Source organism: Elgaria multicarinata, chromosome 2 (assembly GCF_023053635.1).
Source record: "Elgaria multicarinata webbii isolate HBS135686 ecotype San Diego chromosome 2, rElgMul1.1.pri, whole genome shotgun sequence".
NCBI classification, from domain to species: domain Eukaryota; kingdom Metazoa; phylum Chordata; class Lepidosauria; order Squamata; family Anguidae; genus Elgaria; species Elgaria multicarinata.
The window spans coordinates 87,696,164-87,717,574 of record NC_086172.1 but is presented as its reverse complement, the minus strand read 5'-3'; the positions used below and the strand labels follow the sequence as shown (position 1 = coordinate 87,717,574).

The 21,411-nt window shown below is 42.6% G+C and overlaps 1 protein-coding gene across 1 annotated transcript in view; it reads left to right on the top strand.

The window, feature by feature from the left end:
* MUC6 (mucin 6, oligomeric mucus/gel-forming) overlaps positions 1–18,503 on the top strand; it is a 55,120-nt gene extending 36,617 nt beyond the window's left edge. Inside the window, exons 20-31 of the mRNA XM_063118405.1 lie at positions 823–875; positions 970–1,079; positions 2,584–2,735; positions 3,025–3,166; positions 4,885–4,995; positions 6,621–6,806; positions 8,109–8,348; positions 10,138–10,294; positions 11,969–12,112; positions 14,806–14,868; positions 15,748–15,786; positions 18,346–18,503. Coding sequence (XP_062974475.1) covers positions 823–875; positions 970–1,079; positions 2,584–2,735; positions 3,025–3,166; positions 4,885–4,995; positions 6,621–6,806; positions 8,109–8,348; positions 10,138–10,294; positions 11,969–12,112; positions 14,806–14,868; positions 15,748–15,786; positions 18,346–18,503 — 1,555 coding nt within the window. The remainder of the gene's footprint in view (positions 1–822; positions 876–969; positions 1,080–2,583; positions 2,736–3,024; positions 3,167–4,884; positions 4,996–6,620; positions 6,807–8,108; positions 8,349–10,137; positions 10,295–11,968; positions 12,113–14,805; positions 14,869–15,747; positions 15,787–18,345) is intronic.
* Positions 18,504–21,411: the final 2,908 nt, after the last annotated feature.

Below are 21,411 nucleotides of genomic sequence, written 5' to 3'. Positions count from 1 at the left end.
ACTATATGGGAGACCACCTGGGAGATCTAAGAACATACTCTTGAGTTCTATCATGGAAGAAAGGTCAGATATCAATGTAATAAACAAAAAAAAATACTTAAGCTAAGGGAAGGAGATATTTGGAGTACAATTTTAAATAGTACTCTTGTGGAACCAATCAACAAGGAAGAATGAAAAAGTAATGATGTTGTACTTCCACATTTCATTAACCATTTACTGTTCCCCACCCACTCCATTTCCACCTTTGTGCTCCCCATGTAATTGATTATCAGTTCATTTGCAAAATCATGCTTCTGCATTGCATTATTTAACTCTAGCATACAACTGGTGCTTTATTTAGCCAGTATGGTGTAGTGGCTAAAGTGTTGGACTGGGAGTCGGGAGATCCGGGTTCTAGTCCCCACTCGGCCATGGAACCCACTGGGTGACTTTGGGCCAGTCACAGACTCTCAGCCCAACCGACCTCACAGGGTTGTTGTTGTTGTGAGGATAAAATAGAGAGAGGATTATGTATGCCACCTTGGGTGGCATACACCCTTTTGGGAGGGAAAAGGTGGGATATAAATGCAATAAATAATAATTATTATTATTAAACTATTCCATTTCTATCCCGCTTCTTCCCAGGTATTTGGGACAGGTAACAACAATAAAACAAAACACCCAAATCAATTGATGCCATTCCCTGGCTGTTAAACACCAGGCAACCCAAAGAAGAAAGTTGTACAGTTCTTTCAGAAATTATTCAGGCTCAGCCTTAAAGTATGAATACTTGATCTCATGCACTTCCTTAGTGTTTTCTAATGTATATATATTCTATTCTAGCTATTGCATTAACGGGAATTTGAGTTGTACCGGCAAACGTGTAGACCCTGCAGGTATGGATCTTATTATAAATGTTTTTCCAAGTATACCTGTTTTTCCTATGTTGCAGAAATATCACTTTGCAATTGTCTATTTCCTTTCTCCTAGAAAACTGCAGGTCTCCCAAAAAGTATATTTCATGCTCAGAACCCTCAGAAAGCAAATATGGAGCTGCCTGTGCACCAACCTGCCAGATGCTGGCCACTAGAACAGAATGTGTGAGTTCAACACTTTTGCAACAATTATTGAAATATCCAAAGCATGCAATACATTACAGTGTTTGTCATTCATGGCATGTTTTCATTCTTTGCCGAGCAAGCCATGTGTCACCATTAAATGAAACTTTGACAGGGCACCAACCAAACTAATATATAACTGTGAAAACTATTTATATTCCATGTTTACAAAAACAAAATATTCATAAATAGACAATCACAGCCAATATTTCACAACTACCTTAATGCCATTGGGGGAGGGCAGGGAGGGGAGGGCACATCACTGCTGGCCGTTCCTGCTGCTGCTGCTGCTGCTACTTTGGAACTAAATTAGAGCTGCCACTCCCTATGACAGTGATGCTTTCACCAGTAAGGGAGACAATAGCCTTCCTCCAAGTTGATAACTTCTATTCATTCATCATTTAATTTATATCTGCCTTTCCGCCAAAAAGTGTGGTCATCCATGGTGGAATGGCTCACTTTGGGGCTGGGATGAAAAGCTCTTGTCCCACCTCCCATCCTATCACCCATACACTGCAATCACAGCTTAGTGAATGAAAGGCAGGCCTAGAGCACGGGGGCCACTATAGTCCATTGGTATAGCTCAAGTTTGAACTGAAGACTCAGGCTGTTAGTCTGCAATCCTAAACCCACTTATCTGGGAATTCACACCCTTGGTGAGATGCCAATTCCATGACATGGGTCCTCATCATAATATTGACTCATTTATGCTACAATCTATACCCACTCACCTAGGAGAAAATCCCATTGCACTCAGCGGGTCTTCTGTGTAGACATGTAGAGGATTGTGCTGTTGTTCATGTACAGTGCCATGTACATTTCCCCAGCCACATGGGAGCTGCTCAGAGCCCCACACACAACTGGGAAGATGTTTAAAGAGCACTGTACTTTGAAGTATTTCTATGATAATCAACTTCTACAGTAACATCAGAGCTGCATTTACTTCCAAGAAATGAAGGGATGTGGATTTGATCAATAGCTTTTTAAAACAACAACAACAACAACAGGTTGTTGTTGTTTAAGTTAAAGCCTATGAGAAATGCAGGGCAACTGCATGGCTGAATGTATTAAAGTATTCAGGCTTTCAACTGCTTTCTCTGATTCCCCCCTCAAATTAAACTCATTGAGGATGCAATCCTATACATGTTTAGACAGAAAAGAAGTCCTATAACCCCCAGCATTTCCCAGCCAGTATGGCTGACTGGGGAATGCAGGGAGTTGTAGGAACAGGATGTTTTTCTATCAAAGCATACAAAGGATTACACTGCTAACTACCCATATCTTATTATTTTTCATAGGGCTGTTATTTACAGTTGTCACATAACAGCTTAGAAACCTTATTATAATTGATGCTAGACTGGACATAGCCAATATAAAAGTATGCCATAGCTCAATAAAGCCAGATATATCTATGCCAGAGATGTTCAACTTCCTACATGCATCTCCTAGTGACTGAGTTTGGAATTGGCTGATTTTTCCCCCCCAGGTCCCCAGCAAGTGTGAATCAGGGTGTGTTTGTGCTGCTGGGCTATATGAGAAACTAGATGGTACGTGTGTGCCCCCTGATGAGTGCCCTTGTGAATATGGTGGCATCTCATATGCAAAAGGAGAGGAGATTCACACCGACTGCAAGACCTGGTAAGACTTCCTCTTTCCATCCATTAGTATCCTTGGCCAAACTATGCCATCCAAATGCTTATTAATAGGCCTCAAAAAATGCCAGCATCCACACAATTCTGTTATTTTTATTGCTATTGCCAATGGCTACATTTGCACTGAAATGTAGCCAAACTGAATATGCAACTTCAGGAAATTAAGTGAATAACACAAGTAGTCATCAAGGAAGTCGGTTGCACAAGAGCGGCATGCTAGCTTTATGTGCATTTTATGACAAGGGTTGGTTTTGTTTGTTTTTGTTCCTCGTCAGCACCTGCACAAGAGGAAAATGGAAGTGCATCCAAAATTACAAGTGCTCTTCAACATGCAGCCTATATGGGGAAGGTCATATCACCACTTTTGATGGACAGCGCTTTGTGTTTGATGGCAACTGTGAATATGTACTGGCTATGGTAATATCACTTTTATTAGACTTTGCATACCTATGGATGATTTCCTTTAAAATATCATGCTGATACTTAAAATAAACATATTTGAATCAATATCATGCTACAAATCAAGCCTCATAGTCCGAAGTATGTCTTGAAGTAAAACAATTCTCAAATGCTTGTTGTTGTTGTTTATTCGTTCAGTTGTTTCCGACTCTTCGTGACTTCATGGACCAGCCCACGCCAGAGCTTTCTGTCGGCCGTTGCCACCCCTAGCTCCCCCAAGGTCAAGTCTGTCACCTCCAGAATATCATCCATCCGTCTTGCCCTTGGTCGCCCCCTCTTTCTTTTGCCTTCCACTTTCCCTAGCATCAGCCTCTTCAAATGCTTACCCCCCCCAAAAAAAAATTAAAATAGAGGGTAGGTGAACCTTTACATCGTTTGTTCCCTTAATTCCACTCCTGGATTTCAACAACAGCCTTCTATCCAACCAGAACTTCCCTGCAAAAAAATGTAAAATAAATAAATAAATAAAATGCTTCCCAATGTAGCCTCTAGAAGCAATATCCTCCTAACTCAAGCATCATTGCATGGCTCTCACTGCACAAGATGCATTGCACCTTCTTTGTTGGAGTTTCATTCATTTTTTTAAAAAATGTGGACAATGGTTCTTCAATAAATGATACAATCTAACACTCTATCAATTCTTCCCCAGCAAATGGCATGACTGATGGGATAACCAATATATTTGAACTGTCACTGGAAATAATGTCTTTGGAACTTCTGCATAAAAAAATATTTGGCACTGATTTGCTCTAGTGTTGCATTGTAAAAGACAGAATGTTCTGCACAGTCCTTTTAACTGAGAGAATCCATGTATTTAGGTTGATGTCTTAACACTAGGAGGCAGCTCTCTGAAATCATATCATATATACCACTTCTAATTTTCAAAAGTGCTTCATAACCATATCTCATTCACACTTACAATAGCCCAGCTGGATTGAGACAGGGAGATCATGTGTAGAGATCATGTGAACGAACAATCCAGTGAAGACATAGTTAATGGCTCTCCTGATATTTTTCGTCTGCCTTCAACTTCTGCATGGGGCAGGGAAGGAGGAGGGAGAACCAAGATAATCTGTGATAAGCACTATAATGGCCACTTCAACATTGCCAAAAAAGAAGACACAAATTTGCCAAAATGTGCACACACTAATTTATCTGTATAGAAGTAAATCTAGAAATAATTACTATATTTTAAATGGAAGTACAACACACCTTACAAGAGTGGAGAAGATAATCACGAAGGGATCTGTGTACCTGCTCAGTGTACTGTCCAGGTGGTAGCTGTTGATGGGCAAATTGAAGGCTCCTGCTCTGCCTTCTGATGGTTCTTTGACTTTAAACTGGACTTGGACCGGACACCCCTTTAAAAAGAGAATGCCATCAAATACAGGACCATCCTCTGACAGCTGTTCAGATAAAGGACTGTCTTCAGTAAAGTAGGCCATTTTAGCTGAGCCTCACACCAAGGACACCCAAGGGGCCTCCAGTTTCAAGACCTCATTAATATCATGTTTGGATCTAATGCCCCCTCCCTGCTTTTCTTTTGCTCCAGTCTTCTAGAAACCTAGGAGGTTTCCGAAGTTTAAATCCTAAGTTTTAATCCTAACATACATTTTGCTACCTTGAACCTTGTCATTACCCTGCTTAAGATCCTCTGCCTGTGCTTCTCTCATTAGGATGGTTGTGGCATTGGCGGCTCTCCACATACTTTTAAAATAGTGACTGAGAATGTTATCTGTGGAAATACTGGGGTCACATGTTCCCGAGCAATCAAGATCTACCTTCAGGTAAGGGTAATATGTAGTTATTGTGTCATTATACAGAGGTGAGATATCCTTATCTGCACCATAGTGGAATGTTAGCAAACAAGCCGAGATGATGCAAACAGGAGAGAAGTGCTATTGGTTGCTAAGGAAGTACTGTTGGTTGCTAAGGGATATTGGGCAGTATCCAATGGAGCCCTTTCATGGGCAGCCCAAGCCTGCTGGCCCTGGTGCATGTATGGCCGCCCCTGCTAGTAGTAGTGCATACACAGCCCCTAGCACGGGCAGGCACAATGTAGTATTTCTAGAGGGAAATATTGCATGAAGCAGAAACCCCCGTTTCTGTAAGAGGCAGGTCATGCCACTTCTAGAAACTAGCATTTCCACTTGTTGCAGCAATTCCTCTCCTCCTCCGCGCCCCAGAAGTGCTACATTGTGGCTGCCAGAGATAGGGGCCATATGTGCATCGGCTCCACTGGTCTTGGCCCACCCATGCAAGGGCTCCATTGTATTAGTTAGGGTTGCACTCCCCTTGAAAATAGGTTCACTCAATGATATCGCTCTTGGGTCCAGAGATGATGCTGGTTGCCCATGTGGTAGCTGTGGTCAAGCATGCTTTTGTACAAGTTTAGGCTGGTGTGCGAGATGAACTCTTCTCTAGAGAAGGCAGATCTGGCCATAACAGGTCAGCCTATTTGTCCATTTAGCCCAGTAAAGTCTTCTCTGACTGGCAGCAGCCCTCCTGGGTTACAGACAGAGGTCTTCCCCAACATTGTTTCGTAACTGGGGATACCATGGATTGAATCTGGGTTCTTCTGTGTGCGAAGCATGTGCTCTAACACTGAACTAGGTTTCCTCTCTTCATGTCTAGTCACACCCAGGTTGCATTATTGCAGTGCACCCTGTGTGGGCCTTCCATTGAAATGGGATTGAATATGTCAGCTAGTGCAAATAAGCAGTGAGAGTTGTGACCAGGGCCTTGCTTTTTAGATCATGTGATTCCACTGTTGTATCAGCTGCATTGGCTCGTGGCCTGTTTCTGAGCCCAATTTAAAGCCCTATTACTTTCAAAGTCCTAAATGTTTGGGACAATTGTACTTGAAGAACTGCCTCTCCCTGTATGGGTCTTCCCACCCATTGATCTTTGGCAGAGGCACTGCTCTCTGCCCACCATCAGCTAAGACTTGGTGAGTGCATATGTGAGACATAGCCTTCTCTGTAGTGGTACTTTCTATCCCAGGAGACTGATTTGTTTTTTGATCACATTTCCCCTGACATTGCAATTTTGTTATGCTGCTTTATCATTTTGTTGTGCCTTGTTTTGCTGTGTACTGTATGCAAGAAAATGAGTCTCTCTTAGCAGATGTTTATAGTTTGAGGTTCTGTTATTTTATTTATTTATTTATTTATTTAATTTTATTTAATTACATTTATATACCGCCCCACAGCCGAAGCTCTCTGGGCGGTTTACAACATTTAAAAATAGTAAACATTAAAAGTATACAATTTAAAACACACACACACACACACACACATAAAAAACAGTATAAAAACAACAGTATCCATTTAAAAACAACAATTGTGGGGTCCATTAAAAACAAACTATTCTGTTAGATAGCTTTTCTACTTGCATGCCATTTTTCTTTCAGAATACGACTATCACTTTGGAAGATAAAACATACACTATCTCTGGTGGGAATCCTCCAACAGACTTCTTCATAGAACAGAACACCCTCCATTTGATTATTGAGATCACAATCCCTGGCAAATTTCATATGAACCTGCTCTGGAATAGGCACAAGAACTTATTCATCAAGATATTCAGAGACACAAAGGTAGTGTGGTGTAGATTCCTAATAGGTGTTTCTTCACTTTCCCTGAGAAATACATTTCTGACAGCATACAAATGAAATTGAATAGGTAGTCACAGGGCCATGGTCTCAGACTGTAAGCAGAGATCTTCTAGGAGGATTAATCACTCACCCATCTCCATGGAGTATAGGTAAGGCAGACGCTACTTGAAGTTTCATGATTGCTTTTCCAGGGTTTATTATTAAAAGCAAAGCAGCTGTGGGTGGCTTCAGACTGAGTAGATAACTAGGGGTAGGGTCAGTTTCCTTGCCAGCTATTTCTCTGCTCAAATATGCAAAAAAAGAAGAAAAACATAGAATCACAGAATAGTAGAGTTGGAAGGGGGCTATAAGGCCATCAAGTCCAACCCCCTGCTTAATGCAGGAATCCACCTTAAGGCATCTCTGACAGATGGTTGTCCAGCTGCCTCTTGAATGCCTCTAGTGTGGGAGAGCCCACAACCTCCCAAGGTAATTGGTTCCATTGTCGTACTGCTCTGACAGTCAGGATTTTTTTCCTGATGTCCAGCCGGAATCTGGCTTCCTATAACTTGAGCCATTATTCTGTGTCCTGCACTCTAGGATGATCGAGAAGAGATCCTCTGTGTGGCAACCTTTCATGTTTCCCCTCAATGTTCTCTTTTCCAGGCTAAACATGCCCAGTTCTTTCAATCTCTCCTCATAGCGCTTTGTTTCCAGACCCCTGATCATCCTCATTGCCCTCCTCTGAACCCCCTCCAGCTTGTCTGAATCCTTGAAGTGTCTCTGGATGCAAAGATTTTATTAATGGAAAGTCTGACGTGTTTTGGCCTCTTTTCTTATTTTGAGGTCTTTTCTTATTTTGAGGCCTTTTTCAAGGGGTGGTAACTGTTCTGTTACAGCCCCTTGAAGAAGGCCTCAAAATAAGAAAAGAATCAGGCTTGCCATTAATAAAAGTCTTTGCATCCTGAGACGTTTCTCTACTTTGGGGGGTACTTTGGATGCTCATTAGCCTTTTCGCCCCCTCTCTGCTCAAAACTACACACACACAGAGCAGGTTTTCTCCATGAGAGGGGAAAGAACCCCCACCCATATCTTCCCCCCATGTGGGAAAGCAATTCAAGGGAGAACAAATGGCTGGCAAAGAAAGGGTTAAGAAGCATCTCTTCTCTCTCTCTCTCCTCCAACCACTTGCTGGTCAACCATTCAACCTGCCGGTCCCCATGGCTCCTTTGCACTCTTTCTAAAGGCCAGCGTTTTGTGGACTGATAGGATTTCCCAGACTTACTTCATTTTATTTTAATCTAGGATCATCTCTGTGGTTTATGTGGTAATTACAATGGGAATATACAAGATGATTTTGAAACCCGAAGTAGATATGTGGCATCCAGTGAACTGGAGTTTGCGAATTCCTGGAAAGAGAATCCCCTTTGTGGCGATGTGATGTTCATAGCTGATCCATGTGGCAAGAATCCCTATCGCAAAGCATGGGCAGAGAAGCAATGCTCCATTATCAACAGTTACGTGTTTGCTGAATGCCATAGCAAGGTAATAACATGGAATGGAGCCCTTCTTTAGTATATCCTATGCTTCAGTACTTGATATTAGCACAAGAGATTTCTATTTTCCCAACACATGCTTCTAAATTCCAGCACTTCTCTTTAATTATTATTTTCAACAGATCTGTTCAGACGACACTACAGACGCCATGTTAGCGAAACTGTGATCCACCTTGGCTTAAATAAGACTTAAAAAAACATGGTGGGCTGTGGTGAACCAGGGCAGGATCTACACTACTGCTTTAAAACGGTTTATAACAGTAGTGACTACTGCAGGACACACTGCATATACAGTTTTCAAACCGTTTTCAAAGTGTCATATCCTGCTTGGTGTAGATCTGGCATAGGCCACTGTGTCTGCAAAATTTTGCTAGTTTACTTTCACTTCTCCATATATACAAAATTCCAGTGAAGAGAATGGGGGAAGGAAGAGATGAGTGATCGACTGGTCAACCTTCAAATCAGAAGGAATGGTTTACCAGAATTTTCCAATCCCAGTGTTTTGTGGAAGGAATGTTGAGTCTTATATAATGCTTTGCCCAAGTCTCCTCTGAAGTCTTTGCTAGTTCTGTCTCATCTAAGCAAGGATATTTGAAGAACTTGGATAGAGTAAGAAAGGAGTTGTTTGTGGCTTTTGTACATTTCTGGGGTTTTTTTTATCCTTCCAACCAATCCTTATTCCAGCTTTCCAGTCCTTTTCCTAAATGCTTCCTTTCCATTCATATTCATTCATTTACACCTGCCTGGTCCTTCCTCTAGAAGTGAGGTTTCATTTATTGTTGCTGTTGCTTGATGGTCTGTTTTGTCTCTTGATAGTTGTATAGGCAACTATTATTCCTATGTACCCCTACACCACCAACACCAACACCCATTTTGGCCCTAGTTCAATAGGTTAGATTTTATTTCAAGCAAGTTCTTGCATTACTCATGTGTATGTGTCAGTCATTAATTATAATATATTTTACTATTTGGTGTCTCTGTGTTCTCTGTGGTGTGTGAGTCTCTTACTTAATTTGTGGTGTGTATGCGTGGGTTTGGGTGGGGGTTTGTGTTGGTGTGTACAAGCAATCTTACTATTAATAAAGTGTATTATAGCACATATTAATATGTACAGTCAGTATGACACCAGTTCATACTGGCAAACAATGTGGAGCTAGGCAGAGTATGGGATGGACCACTTTGGGGTGGCTGCACATCCCAGCTATGCTACCTGCCTGCACTGCAGGAAAGACATAAGAAGAGGAAAGAAACCTGGGCACTATACCACCACAGGTCTGCTGGCACTTGAGAAGGCAGCACCAGTTTGTCCTGCTAGGGACAGAGAAGACATTGTGTCCATCAGCTTCAGACACCTGATGGAGGTGGTGGTCCCACATCACATGCTGCCATCTTGGATGACCTTCAGCAGGGCAGTGGTGCCCTCCCAAAAATGTGATTAGGAGTGCAATGGCATCAAAATTTTGGAATTGGGATTGGAAAATGTGAGGTAATTTCCAATTGCTAGAAAATATTTTTATTACTTTATTTATTGCATTTTTATACCGCCCAACAGCCAGAGCTCCCTGGGCGGGACACAAAAATAGTTTGGTTTGCCAAGCCCAGATCCAAATTAAGCCAAGGTGAGTTCAACCATCGCTATCAGCAGATTAATACAAAAGGTGGCTTTGTTTGATTAGTGGGTATCACTTGTTTGGTCCCAATGAAAATGTAAAAAATAAATAAAGAACCTTTTCTTATACATAGTTTCTGCTCTAATTCTTCTTCTGTCTTTGCTATAGGTATACCGGACGCCTTATTATGAAACTTGTGTCCAGGATTCATGTGGATGTGACACTGGTGGTGACTGCGAATGCATGTGTGATGCTATTGCAACGTATGCGAAAGCTTGCATAGATGTTGGCTTATGCATCGACTGGAGAAAACCAGACTTCTGTCGTACGTTTCTTAATATTACTTTTTAAAACATGTTTTTAAAGTATGTTGGCAGTTGTATATGTTCATGTAATGAAACTGGATTTACAAAATTGACAGAATTGGATTTTTCAGTTTACAAAACTAATGAAGAAGGAAGCACTGTATCTGTCAAGTAGTGTTTTCAAACTATGTTCTTTAGAGCTCAAACATCCCTCAGAAGTTTGGTGAGGATCCCCAATGAGAGGATCAGTCATGGTGGGCAGATTCCACCACCGACAGCTTGTCCTCTGTAATAATCTCTCCTTGCTGCTATGTGCAGCCACAGGAGAGAATTGAATGCCTTCTGTATGTAACTGCAGCCACCAGAGAATGATGAGCACATTTTGTGTGCAACTGGAAGCGCAGCACAGGTGGGGAACTGTTTGCGGGTTGGAGGGAGCCCAATGACGCACCCCCATGAGCCCTTCATAGGCTGGATGATGTCAGGAGGCAAAAGCATGCCCGCAGAGGTTATCTGGTTCCCAACCGAAGTTCTGGTTGAAGCTCCTCCGGACAAGGGAATGCCATTTGCACATAGCAAAGCCATTTCCTTGACCTAGGCGCAGGCTAGACGAGTACTCCTCCAGCTGGCACCTCAGGTCAGGGTGATTTTGCCAACCCCTTGCCTTCCTGCATTGGGGATGCTGGGTGGGCAAAGCACTTTGTACACCACTCACCCACCAAATTGAGATGGCAAACGGTGCACTAAGGGAAACCCCTGCTGTTATTGCCTATCACTGATTGAAGATAATAGCAGGGATTCTTCTCCTTGCTAGCCTTTAAGGGTGGGGAGGGGCTTCACCTGGAACCCCATAGTCTGACCCAGAAGGCCAAATTTGGCCCATGGGCAAGGGGTTCCCCATCCCTGAGCTAAGAGGAGAATGTTGGCCATGTTAGAATGAGGTTAATCAAACCTGCACCTTAAAACAGGAGTGGGCAGAAAGTAGCTATCCAAATATTTTGGACTAAAACTTCCAGCTTTCATGAGCATTGGCCATGCTGGCAAATCCAAAACATGTGGCGATTTGTAAACCACCCAGAGAGCTTTGGCTATGGGGCGGTATATAAATGTAATAAAATAAATAAATAAATATAAATACCCTCTGCCCACCCCTGCCTTGTAACACATTCCAGCGTTCTCTGCCATGGGCAGAAACTCCTCAGTATCTAAATTAATTTGCAATGGATTCCCTGGGGATTAGGAAGCTTGATATCCACTATCCTGATGCATTGTTTTTTAAAAAAGTTTTCTGTACACCTCAAGTTTAAGTATGGGCAAAGCTACTTGGCCAATTGGAGAAAATATGGCTAAGAGTTCATTCATTTTTTTTAAAGAAACAATGACCAGCCTGATTCCCTTGATAACGTCGGGAGTGGCTACCCATTTGCATCAGCTGTTGCACCTGTTTAAATCAAGGCAGACCATAGGTATTAATCCAGTGTGTGAATAGATGACATTTGCCCTATGCCCTTCAAGGATACTGTCAAGTATATGTACTTTCTCATCATAAAACAAAAATTCATAAAGCTGTTTCCCTATCTATTTTGCCATATGAGAAAGCAAAGCCATTTTTCTCTAACAATTTTCTTTGGGGAATGTAATTTGATATTAATTAATTAATTAATTAATTACCATGACCTTCTCTCCTATTTTAGCTGTCTACTGTGACTATTTCAACAGCCATTCGAACAGTGGCATGGGGACCGCGTATAATCCTGCTGATCTATTTAATTGCACCTGGCATTATCGCCCCTGTAAATGTCTAAACATGTCACAGCCAACCGATGTCAACCCTGAAGGTAACATTCTTTGCCTTTAAAAATAGAAATGGTGTTACCCAATGATATAGCAAGTGTGTTGCACAAAAGGTTGCCAGTCGAGCTTCTTTTGCCAGCTCACAGCTGACTTTTGTCACTAATATTCTCAACCATACCATTTACTGATATGGTTCAGAGATTCAAGTAACCTCAAGTACTGTTTGTCTCCATCTTCTCTCTTTTCTTTTCACCTAATGTAAATTTAATATCCCAATATCCATCCCATTGTGTATGCCAAAAGTCTTTATAATTTAAGATGGCATGCATGTACATAATTGCTTCTTCCTTTGACTCTATTCCACCCCATGCTTGATGTGAGTGAGTGAGGAAGGCTATTCCAGTCAGTTATTTGTCCAAAATAAAGAAGTCTTCACTGGCCTGGGCAAAGATATGGCTTCCATGAAATTTTGCAGAGGCAATGTAGTCCCATCGACCTTCAAAGAGACCAGGTAGCACATAGATAACATAAAGTGGCAATCAGGGTTCAGTAGTCAAATCTGTCAGCTTTTCAACTGTGCCTTCAGGAAAGCAGCAATTTGTCAAATGCAAGAGTACAGAACATTCATATTTTCCATTTAAGAGACACCTCACTGAGATAAAGGGGGATGTCAAAGAGGCCACACTGGGCATGTACCATCCCACTGTTTGGGTGCCAGGACGGATTGTTGAAATGCTGCTGTGTGCAGGAGGTGCCCCCTACTGTTGTCCTGGGCAATCAAAGACATGCATGGCTTCCCAAGCCTTTAGTCTTTCATATTTCTTGGCTTCCCCAAGGAGTAGATGATGTGAAACTAAAGTAATCCTATGGATAGTTGTCTCAGCTATAGCAATGGTGTTTCAGGATGGGAGGCTCTGGTACATTTGTTTGTCCAAGTTAATGCCTCTCAGAGAAAAGGACAGGGCCTTTTAATCTCCCCCTAGGTCCCACACCCAAGCCCCAAAGGAGGTATAAAAGTGGGGACAAAAGTAAACAATGAAGGCATACATGTTACAGCAACCAGGGAGTCAAATCATTATTTCTGTTGTTGTCCAGCTGCAATTCAAGTTCAGCTATGGCTGAAATTGTCTCAATGTATTTCTACTTTGGGCAATAATATTGGCACAAACCCGTTCCATTTTACCTCATGTGCTTAATTTCAGTATCATTCATATTATCACACTGATTTCCAAGGTGAGTTAGGGAAAGTAAATCAGCTGAATGTATCTAGCTTAGCCTTCCCCTACCTGGTGCACTCTAGATGTGCTTTACTGCAACCACCACCATTCCAATGTCCATGCTGACTGGGAATGATGGGAACTGCAGAGCACTGGAATGGGGGAAGGCAGGTCTAATTCTCTAATTTTTTGGAACTACCTAAAATGCTCTGCTGGTCTCAGCCCCTGTACATAAGGCTTCCTTTTCATCTAACAACCACAGATCTAGTTTTCCCCCTGTAACAGAGTTAAGAGTTAAGAATGTTTAACAAACAACTACCTATATGGTGAGCCTTAGATCAAAAGTTAGAGCTGAAAGGCTTCATCAGTGAAATCTACAGCAAAATCTACACCAAGCAGTATATAGCATCATGAAAACGGTATGAAAGTGGTATATAAGAGGCAGGAGCCACACTACTATTTTATGGCGGTATTGAAGTGCACTGACAACTGTTGGGGCCTATGACATATTCCACATACTGCTTTCATACCTCTTTTATAGTGCTATATCCTGCTTGGTGTGGCTCCTGCCTTTTATATACCACTTTCATAGTGCTATATCCTGCTTGGTGAAGATCTGGCTTAGCTGAGCATTATAGCATGGCAGGGAAAAGCTGTCTTCTCACCAGATGTCTGTCCTCACAGGCCAGGTCTACACCAAGCAGGATATGACATTTTGAAAACAGTTTGAAAACTGTATATGGAGTGTGTCCACAGTTGTTCCAAGCCATTTTAAAGCAGTAGTGTAGATCCTGTCACAGTCTGCCAGAGTGGAATCCATCATTAAAGCAGCAGGTCTCCATCTCATCTACTGTATTCCAGCCTTTGAAGATGACAGGGCACAGAAGCCTGGGCAACTCCCAAATGTACTTTTACTATTCAGGCTCCACTTGAATATTATGTGCTCATGTCCTTCTGCATCAGTCATCCCCTGATTATGAACCAGTAACCTGTTTTTTGTTTTGTTTTGATCTGATTCAACAAACACTTTCAAGTAGTGTTTCAGAATCTGTTCCAAATTGAGGAAAATTAAAAGTGCATTGTAGCTTTCTATTCAGCTTCAGTCTTGATACCTTTCCTCCTTGCTAATATTCATATGTGAAAACAGCGTCCTTATAATTTAAACCTTGGAAACTTAATGTTTCCAAAAGTAACGCACTTACATAACTACAAGATTGTTTGGAAACATTAAATTTCCAAGAATTATCTGGAGCCTGTCCCATGAAAATATTGATCGGAAGCTTACAGAAAGTAGTGGAGATGCATTGAACCCCCTTTGTAAACCTTTTATAAAACACTTTGTAGAAAATAACAGGCCTGAATTCTTATGATTGGAAAATGGAATCTATACTTTTTTCTCTGTGACTTCTTTGCAAATGACAAGAATAATTTTTTCTCAAACCCTTTAAAAGACCAGAGTTTATCTAAAACCTTTGCTGCATACATGATGAATGATGTATTTGTTTGTCCTTTGCTCCTAGGCTGTTACAACTGTTCATGGAATGAATACTATGATCATAAGTTGCAAGCCTGTGTTCCTTGTGGTAAGGAAATAAGCCTACTTTCAAATATCTTGTTCACAACAGCTCTAGCATTAAGGAAGGCCATATTCAAGGCAATCTCATGCAAGTTCAAGGCAATCCTATGCGTTTCATTGGGGGGTTTCCCTAGTAAATGTGCATAGGATGTACAGGACTGCAGCCTTGTTTTATAGTCAGTATATTTCCTTAGGACTTCTTTTGATCCTAAAGAGCTGTCATTGAATGGTATCTCTTCACTCCATCTATTGTGCTTAATTTTAAGAAATATGCCATGTACTATGATTTAAGTGCTTAGCCATATATATTGGCTGATGGACATAAAGGGGGGGGGGATAAAAAAAAAAACTTTAATTATCCCAATGCGAATGCTGAGCATTTTCCAGTAACCACTTCTAAAATGATATAAATCCTGGAACTCTACCTTGTACTTTCACTATAGAAATGGAAAAGAGATATGGTTGCATCAAATCCTCATTATGGAAAAGGATAATATTATTATTATTATTATTATTATTATTATTATTATTATTATTATTATTATTATTACATTTCTTATCATATCTACAGCAAATTAGAGTTGCTTCACATTCCATACTTTTTCTACATGTATGTAACTTCCATGTGGGGAAAGCCACATATACTCAAGTTTATATCTATGGTGACCACAATTTGGTGAAATTTTGCAAATCACATACACTACTTGGTGAAACAGGATATGTCTTTGCTGCATCTAATGTGTTCACATGGTGTCTTGCCACTTAAGCTATAGGTATGGACAGAGTCAAAATGAAGCATAATAGTGTCCACAAAACTCTGAAGCTCTTTGATTATATGAAACATGTTATATTCCACATTATGCTCACATGTTTGTCTTTTCAACAGGACCACAGTCAACAAGCACTCCATCACCACTAACAACAGGTGAGAACAATTTTTTTAAAAAGTATTTCTAAAAGTATATGACCCTTAGTTTGACTAAGAGGGTTGGATCCTAACTTAGCCTTCCAGAAATCCTCTTTTTGGCCATGGAATTGTTGTGATACAGTGGAAGATCCCACTGGTGGAAGTGGGGAAGAGGTAATTTCACTGATTCACCCCATCCCCAACATCCCTCCCAAACTGTTCAAGAAGGTGTCCTGTCCAACTTGGTACAAGATGTGCAGAAGTGCTGAAACCAGCAAAGCACATTAAAGAAAAGAGGGTCAACACAAGACCCCCATCTGGGCAAGTCTGGTTAATCCAATCAGGTCAGGTCAAGTGGGATCAAATCCCATGGCATTAGGTCAGGTTCAGTGTGCTAAATAGCAAAGCAAGGTTAGACCAGGCAGGGTCTTTCAGGACCTTGGCCAGCTCCAAGTAAACAGAGACTCAACCAATGAAAACTGTTGACTCAGCAACAGCCAAATACTTTCTGAGCTTTATAAATGCCAGCAGCTCAAGACGTACAGTTAGCTCCACCACCCCATCTCAGAGAAGCAGTTTGTTTCTTAAAGGGCTACTGCCTGATTTGTAGCCACTTGCTTCTATCAGAGTATCTGTGAGAAGGCTTTAATGGGGAAATGTCCTCTACATCTGAGGAGTTAGGTAGAGCCACATCCCTTGGCCTGGAAGGCCCTGGCATAGCAAGAGTTGGGTTAATGGAAGGAGTCTCCTCTGCCTCTGAGTCCTTTTCAGAGCCAGAGAATGGATCAAGGCTGGGGAACATGACAGAAATTCCCCCAACCCTCCAGAGCAGATGTTCAGAGGGCACAATGATCGGTACAGGGAAGGACATAGGTACCTCTGCCCTTTCCACTAGTGAGAGTGTTCCCTGAGTGGAACTCTGCTTAGGAGATGGTCCTGCTGGTGGGAGCAAAGTTTGGATCTAAGTCACGGTGAAGGCAAATTACCCATTTGCCAGCATTGTTCAATAATAATAAAGATCAGAAGATAAATATATGTGTCCTATGATGTGGACTGGAATGTTATACTCATGTTACTAGTAATGCATAGTTTAGCATGTGTCAACACTTTGTTGCATACAACTGATTTTGGGCAGGAACCAGAAGAGTGTTTCATATATAATGTTCAAAGTGAGTAGTGAGCTGTGCTAGTCCAATCTTTTAAGAGGCTAAAGTTCAGTCCAAACTTAAGGGGGGAGTTCAATGGTGAAAGAAGGGGTGAAAATATCTCCCTCCTTTTTCAGGAGCCTGACATCCACCATTTTAGATTTCCCAGAATGCTTATATGGTCACCACCAAAAAAAATGGCAGTCCTTCACTGTCCCCCCCCCCCATTCCAAGGGGCATTCTGAGAAATCTAAAATAGCATCCTCCATCCCAGTGGGGATTTTAACTATTTTATTTATTCTTGAAATAAACGGGCCAACGGGCCAACATGGTAGGCCAAACAACTGGAGCACAACTTGCCCACTTTACAGGGAACTTTGCAGAAACAGCTAACCAGAGATAGGTGACCACCCTCTGTATAACATGAATGGAGTCAAACCTATAGTGGGTGGGACCAGCCTCACGCTCTGTTTCATCCATACTTAATACACACGAACATCAATTTTCATACGTAACATATACACATATTCACACATAACACATATTCTCTCTCCTCCTCCCATCAAAACACCACTGTCATAAACATAACACACACTTACATATAACACACAGAAGAACAACAAAAAGATCCCTGACCCCATCCCCCATCCCAATATTACAGTTAAGTTTGGAAAAGTCTTATATCAAAGGCAAGGGGAAGTTTTTCCCAACTCCGTTTAGAGCATAGAAAGTGGACTGAGGTTTTGCAACGCATGAGGAGGGAAGGGTTAAAACTACACTTCCAAGTTGCGAAACCCCACTGCAATTAGACCTGGAAAAAGCATTCCATTCGCCATGAACACACCCACCGGTTCCAACTAATTGAAGACAACCACAGGTTTTTTCAATATGAAAACTGCACCACCATTTGTATCTCCATTTCTGACATCAGTCCAATAAGAATAATCACCACCAGAGCTCTTATAAATACTACCTGTAACATCAGAGAAAATACACTAATGTACCTGCTATAACCCTTGTGTCTATAAACCATCAAAACTACCAGTAGTATAGTTTTCCGCAACAAGCTTCAATGTCATTCAAGCCAACACATTTCCTCATCCTCTGAAAAGTTCCTACACAATTCACAGACTCCAAGAACTATCCAAATTGACATTTCATGTTCCCAAATAGCACACATTTCCACAAAATGGGGAAGCTCATTTCATCTGAGTAAGACTGCGGGTTTCTCTCCATTTGCTCAAGTGCTATCATCTTAACCCAGAGTGCACAGATGTCTTTCTTTTTCTCCCCCCCCCCCCCGCCCAGAAACAAACATTTCTTTATTCTACTCTTCTGTGTTACAGCAACACTAACAACCACAACTCCATCCACAACATCAATACCCACAGGTAAGCAAATGAATAATTTGACTCAATGGTTTGTTAATCAGATTTCCTTCTCTATGGTTACCATTCCGAATCCTCTGCACAGCCCTTCATTTGCTCATTTTCCTCCTCCAGCAACCAGTACTCCATCAAAGCCACCTCCCAGCAGCACACCAAAAACAACAGTGACTACTTCACTCTCCACAATGTCGAGAACAACTAAATCAACAGAACCACCTATGACCAGCACATCAAAGACCACTCCAACGACAACAGTCTCAAAGACTACCACAACAATCTCTAAACACACCATCAGTACACCGGTAACAACAGCAACTACGACAGTAGTCCCCACCATTACAACCACTAAATCAAGAACACTAAGCAAACCCACCTCAAAAACAACACCCCCCACCATTTCCAAAACACCCAGCACTTTGTCAACCTTTAAGACAACGACCCCAGTCTCCTCAACACCGCAGATGCCATCAATTAGTGTCACCGTGACAACTCCTCCAAGAACAATGACTACCACCAACCTCACAGCTCCTACCAATACTCCAAGAGAAATGATCACTACTAAGGCCACAACCACACCTGGGACCAGAACCATACCCACCAGTGGTAAGTTTCTCTCCTCATTGTTCAACAGCTAACCCTTCAAAGCAAGGTTTGGTCTTCCAAAACGGCTTTGCTTTATGGAAGCTCAACAGTGAAAACTAGATTCCCAAATCAACAACCCTGATAGAACAAACCTCCCAAAACGAAGGACATGATCCAGCTGAGTAAGACTGCGGGATTCTACTCATTAGTTCAAGCAGCTGGATCAAACATCAACCCAGAGTTCATGTGTTGTCTTTCTTTCTTTTTTACATATATTAATAATTACTTTCTCACCACTTTTGCTTTAACAGCAACACCAAAGTCCACCTCTACGGTTCCACTCCCAACCTCTACAGGTGAGCACCTCCTGCGTAAAGCGGAACCGAGACTGTCCATTAGACTGTTTCCTCTCTGCCTACCACTCCGTTGCCACTGCAACCCTATGGTTCGTGTTTCTTCTCTTTTGCAGTGAGCCCCACTCCAATGATGACACACCCCACGAGCACACGGAAAACAACCGCCACCACTTCCCTCTCTACAACGTCGAGAACAAGTGTCTCAACGGAGTCGTCCACAACCAGCACGCCCAAAACCACTCCCACCCCCGTGCCCCGGAAGACCGCCACAACGACCTCAACCCCCTCCCCCAGTACAACCTCTCCTACAACCACGCCCACCACTACCTCCACTGAATCCACTACAATTAGCACACGCACCCCAACAACAACAGCACCCACGACCTCCGGCACACACGCCACTTCCACCACCTTGAAGACAACCACCCCATTCTCCACTGCCCTGCTGACGACCCCAACACCCCTCATGACGACCGCTCCTCCAAGTACACCCACCACCACTCTCACGACTACAACCCCCGCCACAACAGAAACTACCACTCCTCCGCTCACAGCCACCCCTGCGACCACCTCCGTCGTCAGCACCAGTGGTAAGTTTGGCTCATCGCCCTTCCAAGACCCAACCCTCGTATACAGTCCTAGTCCTCAAACCACAGCTTTGCATTTAACACAGGCTCCTGAGAGATGTGGATGCCCAGCTCCACATCCCTGATAGCACATTCCACACTAAGGGGGGGATACATCCCTCTGAACAAGGGTTTATCTCACTCCATGTCTTTCCTTCCTCATCAGCTGTCTATACTCTACTAAGTATTGAACAAAGATGTGTTTTATTATATTTCCAGATATTACTTTTGTGCTACAATCCTTACCTCAGTGTTAGATGATGGGCTTCCTGGTATTTAGTCATCTGGCAGTCTTCACAAACTTGTGCTCAAACGCTTACTAGCTTCTTCTTTTGTCAGTTCCTCTGGTATCCAATTATTATTTTATCTTTCCTTTTGTATGACAGAAGAACCAAGAACCACCAGTGAGGTTCCAAAAACAATTCTTACAGGTCAAGACTGGCATTTCATTGTAGACCAGTTTTGCGACTTCCTTTTTCGTCTATGTAACTATGTCCACTTCTTGTTATCCCCCCTGTCATTTTTGTTTTTTCAGTTTCCACAGCTCAGCAAACCTCACAACGTAGAACTACGTTGAAAACAACCACACCCACTTCTTCGTACACAACATCAACGACCACTTTACCAACCGCCATGCCCAAGACCAGTCATACCACCCAAGTCCATGTCATTACTATCACCATCCCGACAGCTTCCACAATTACAGGAAAACCCATAGAAAAGGAAACTACATCTACCCCGATTACAAAGTCAACCAAATCCACAACACACAGCACACATGTCACTTCTACCACCTTAAAGACAACCACCCCATTCTCCACTGCCCTGGTGACAACCCCAACGCCCCTCATGACGACCGCTCCTCCAAGTACACCCACCACCACTCTCACGACTACAACCCCGGCCACAACAGAAACTACCATGCCTCCGCTCACAGCCACCCCTGCGACCACCTCCGTCGTCAGCACCAGTGGTAAGTTTGGCTCATCGACCTTCCAAGACCCAACCCTCGAATAAAGTCCAGGTCCTCCAACCACAGCCTTGAAATTCACACGGGCTCCCGAGAGAAGTGGATGCCCACCTCCACATCCATGATAGAGCACTTCACCATAACAGGGAGATGTTCCCCTGCGGCTTACGCCGGTGGGATACACCCCATTTGTTCCAACAAGTGGCTCCCATCTCAACACACAATTCATGTGCTGACTGGGGCTGCTTTCCTTTCTCCTTTGGCATGGGTACCAATTTCCTATTTCTCTCCCCTTTTGCTTCAACAGCAACACCAAAGTCCACCTCTACGGTTCCACTCCCAACCTCTACAGGTGAGCACCTCCTGCGTAAAGCGGAACCGAGACTGTCCATTAGACTGTTTCCTCTCTGCCTACCACTCCGTTGCCACTGCAACCCTATGGTTCGTGTTTCTTCTCTTTTGCAGTGAGCCCCACTCCAATGACGACACACCCCACGAGCACACGGAAAACAACCGCCACCACTTCCCTCTCTACAACGTCGAGAACAAGTGTCTCAACGGAGTCGTCCACAACCA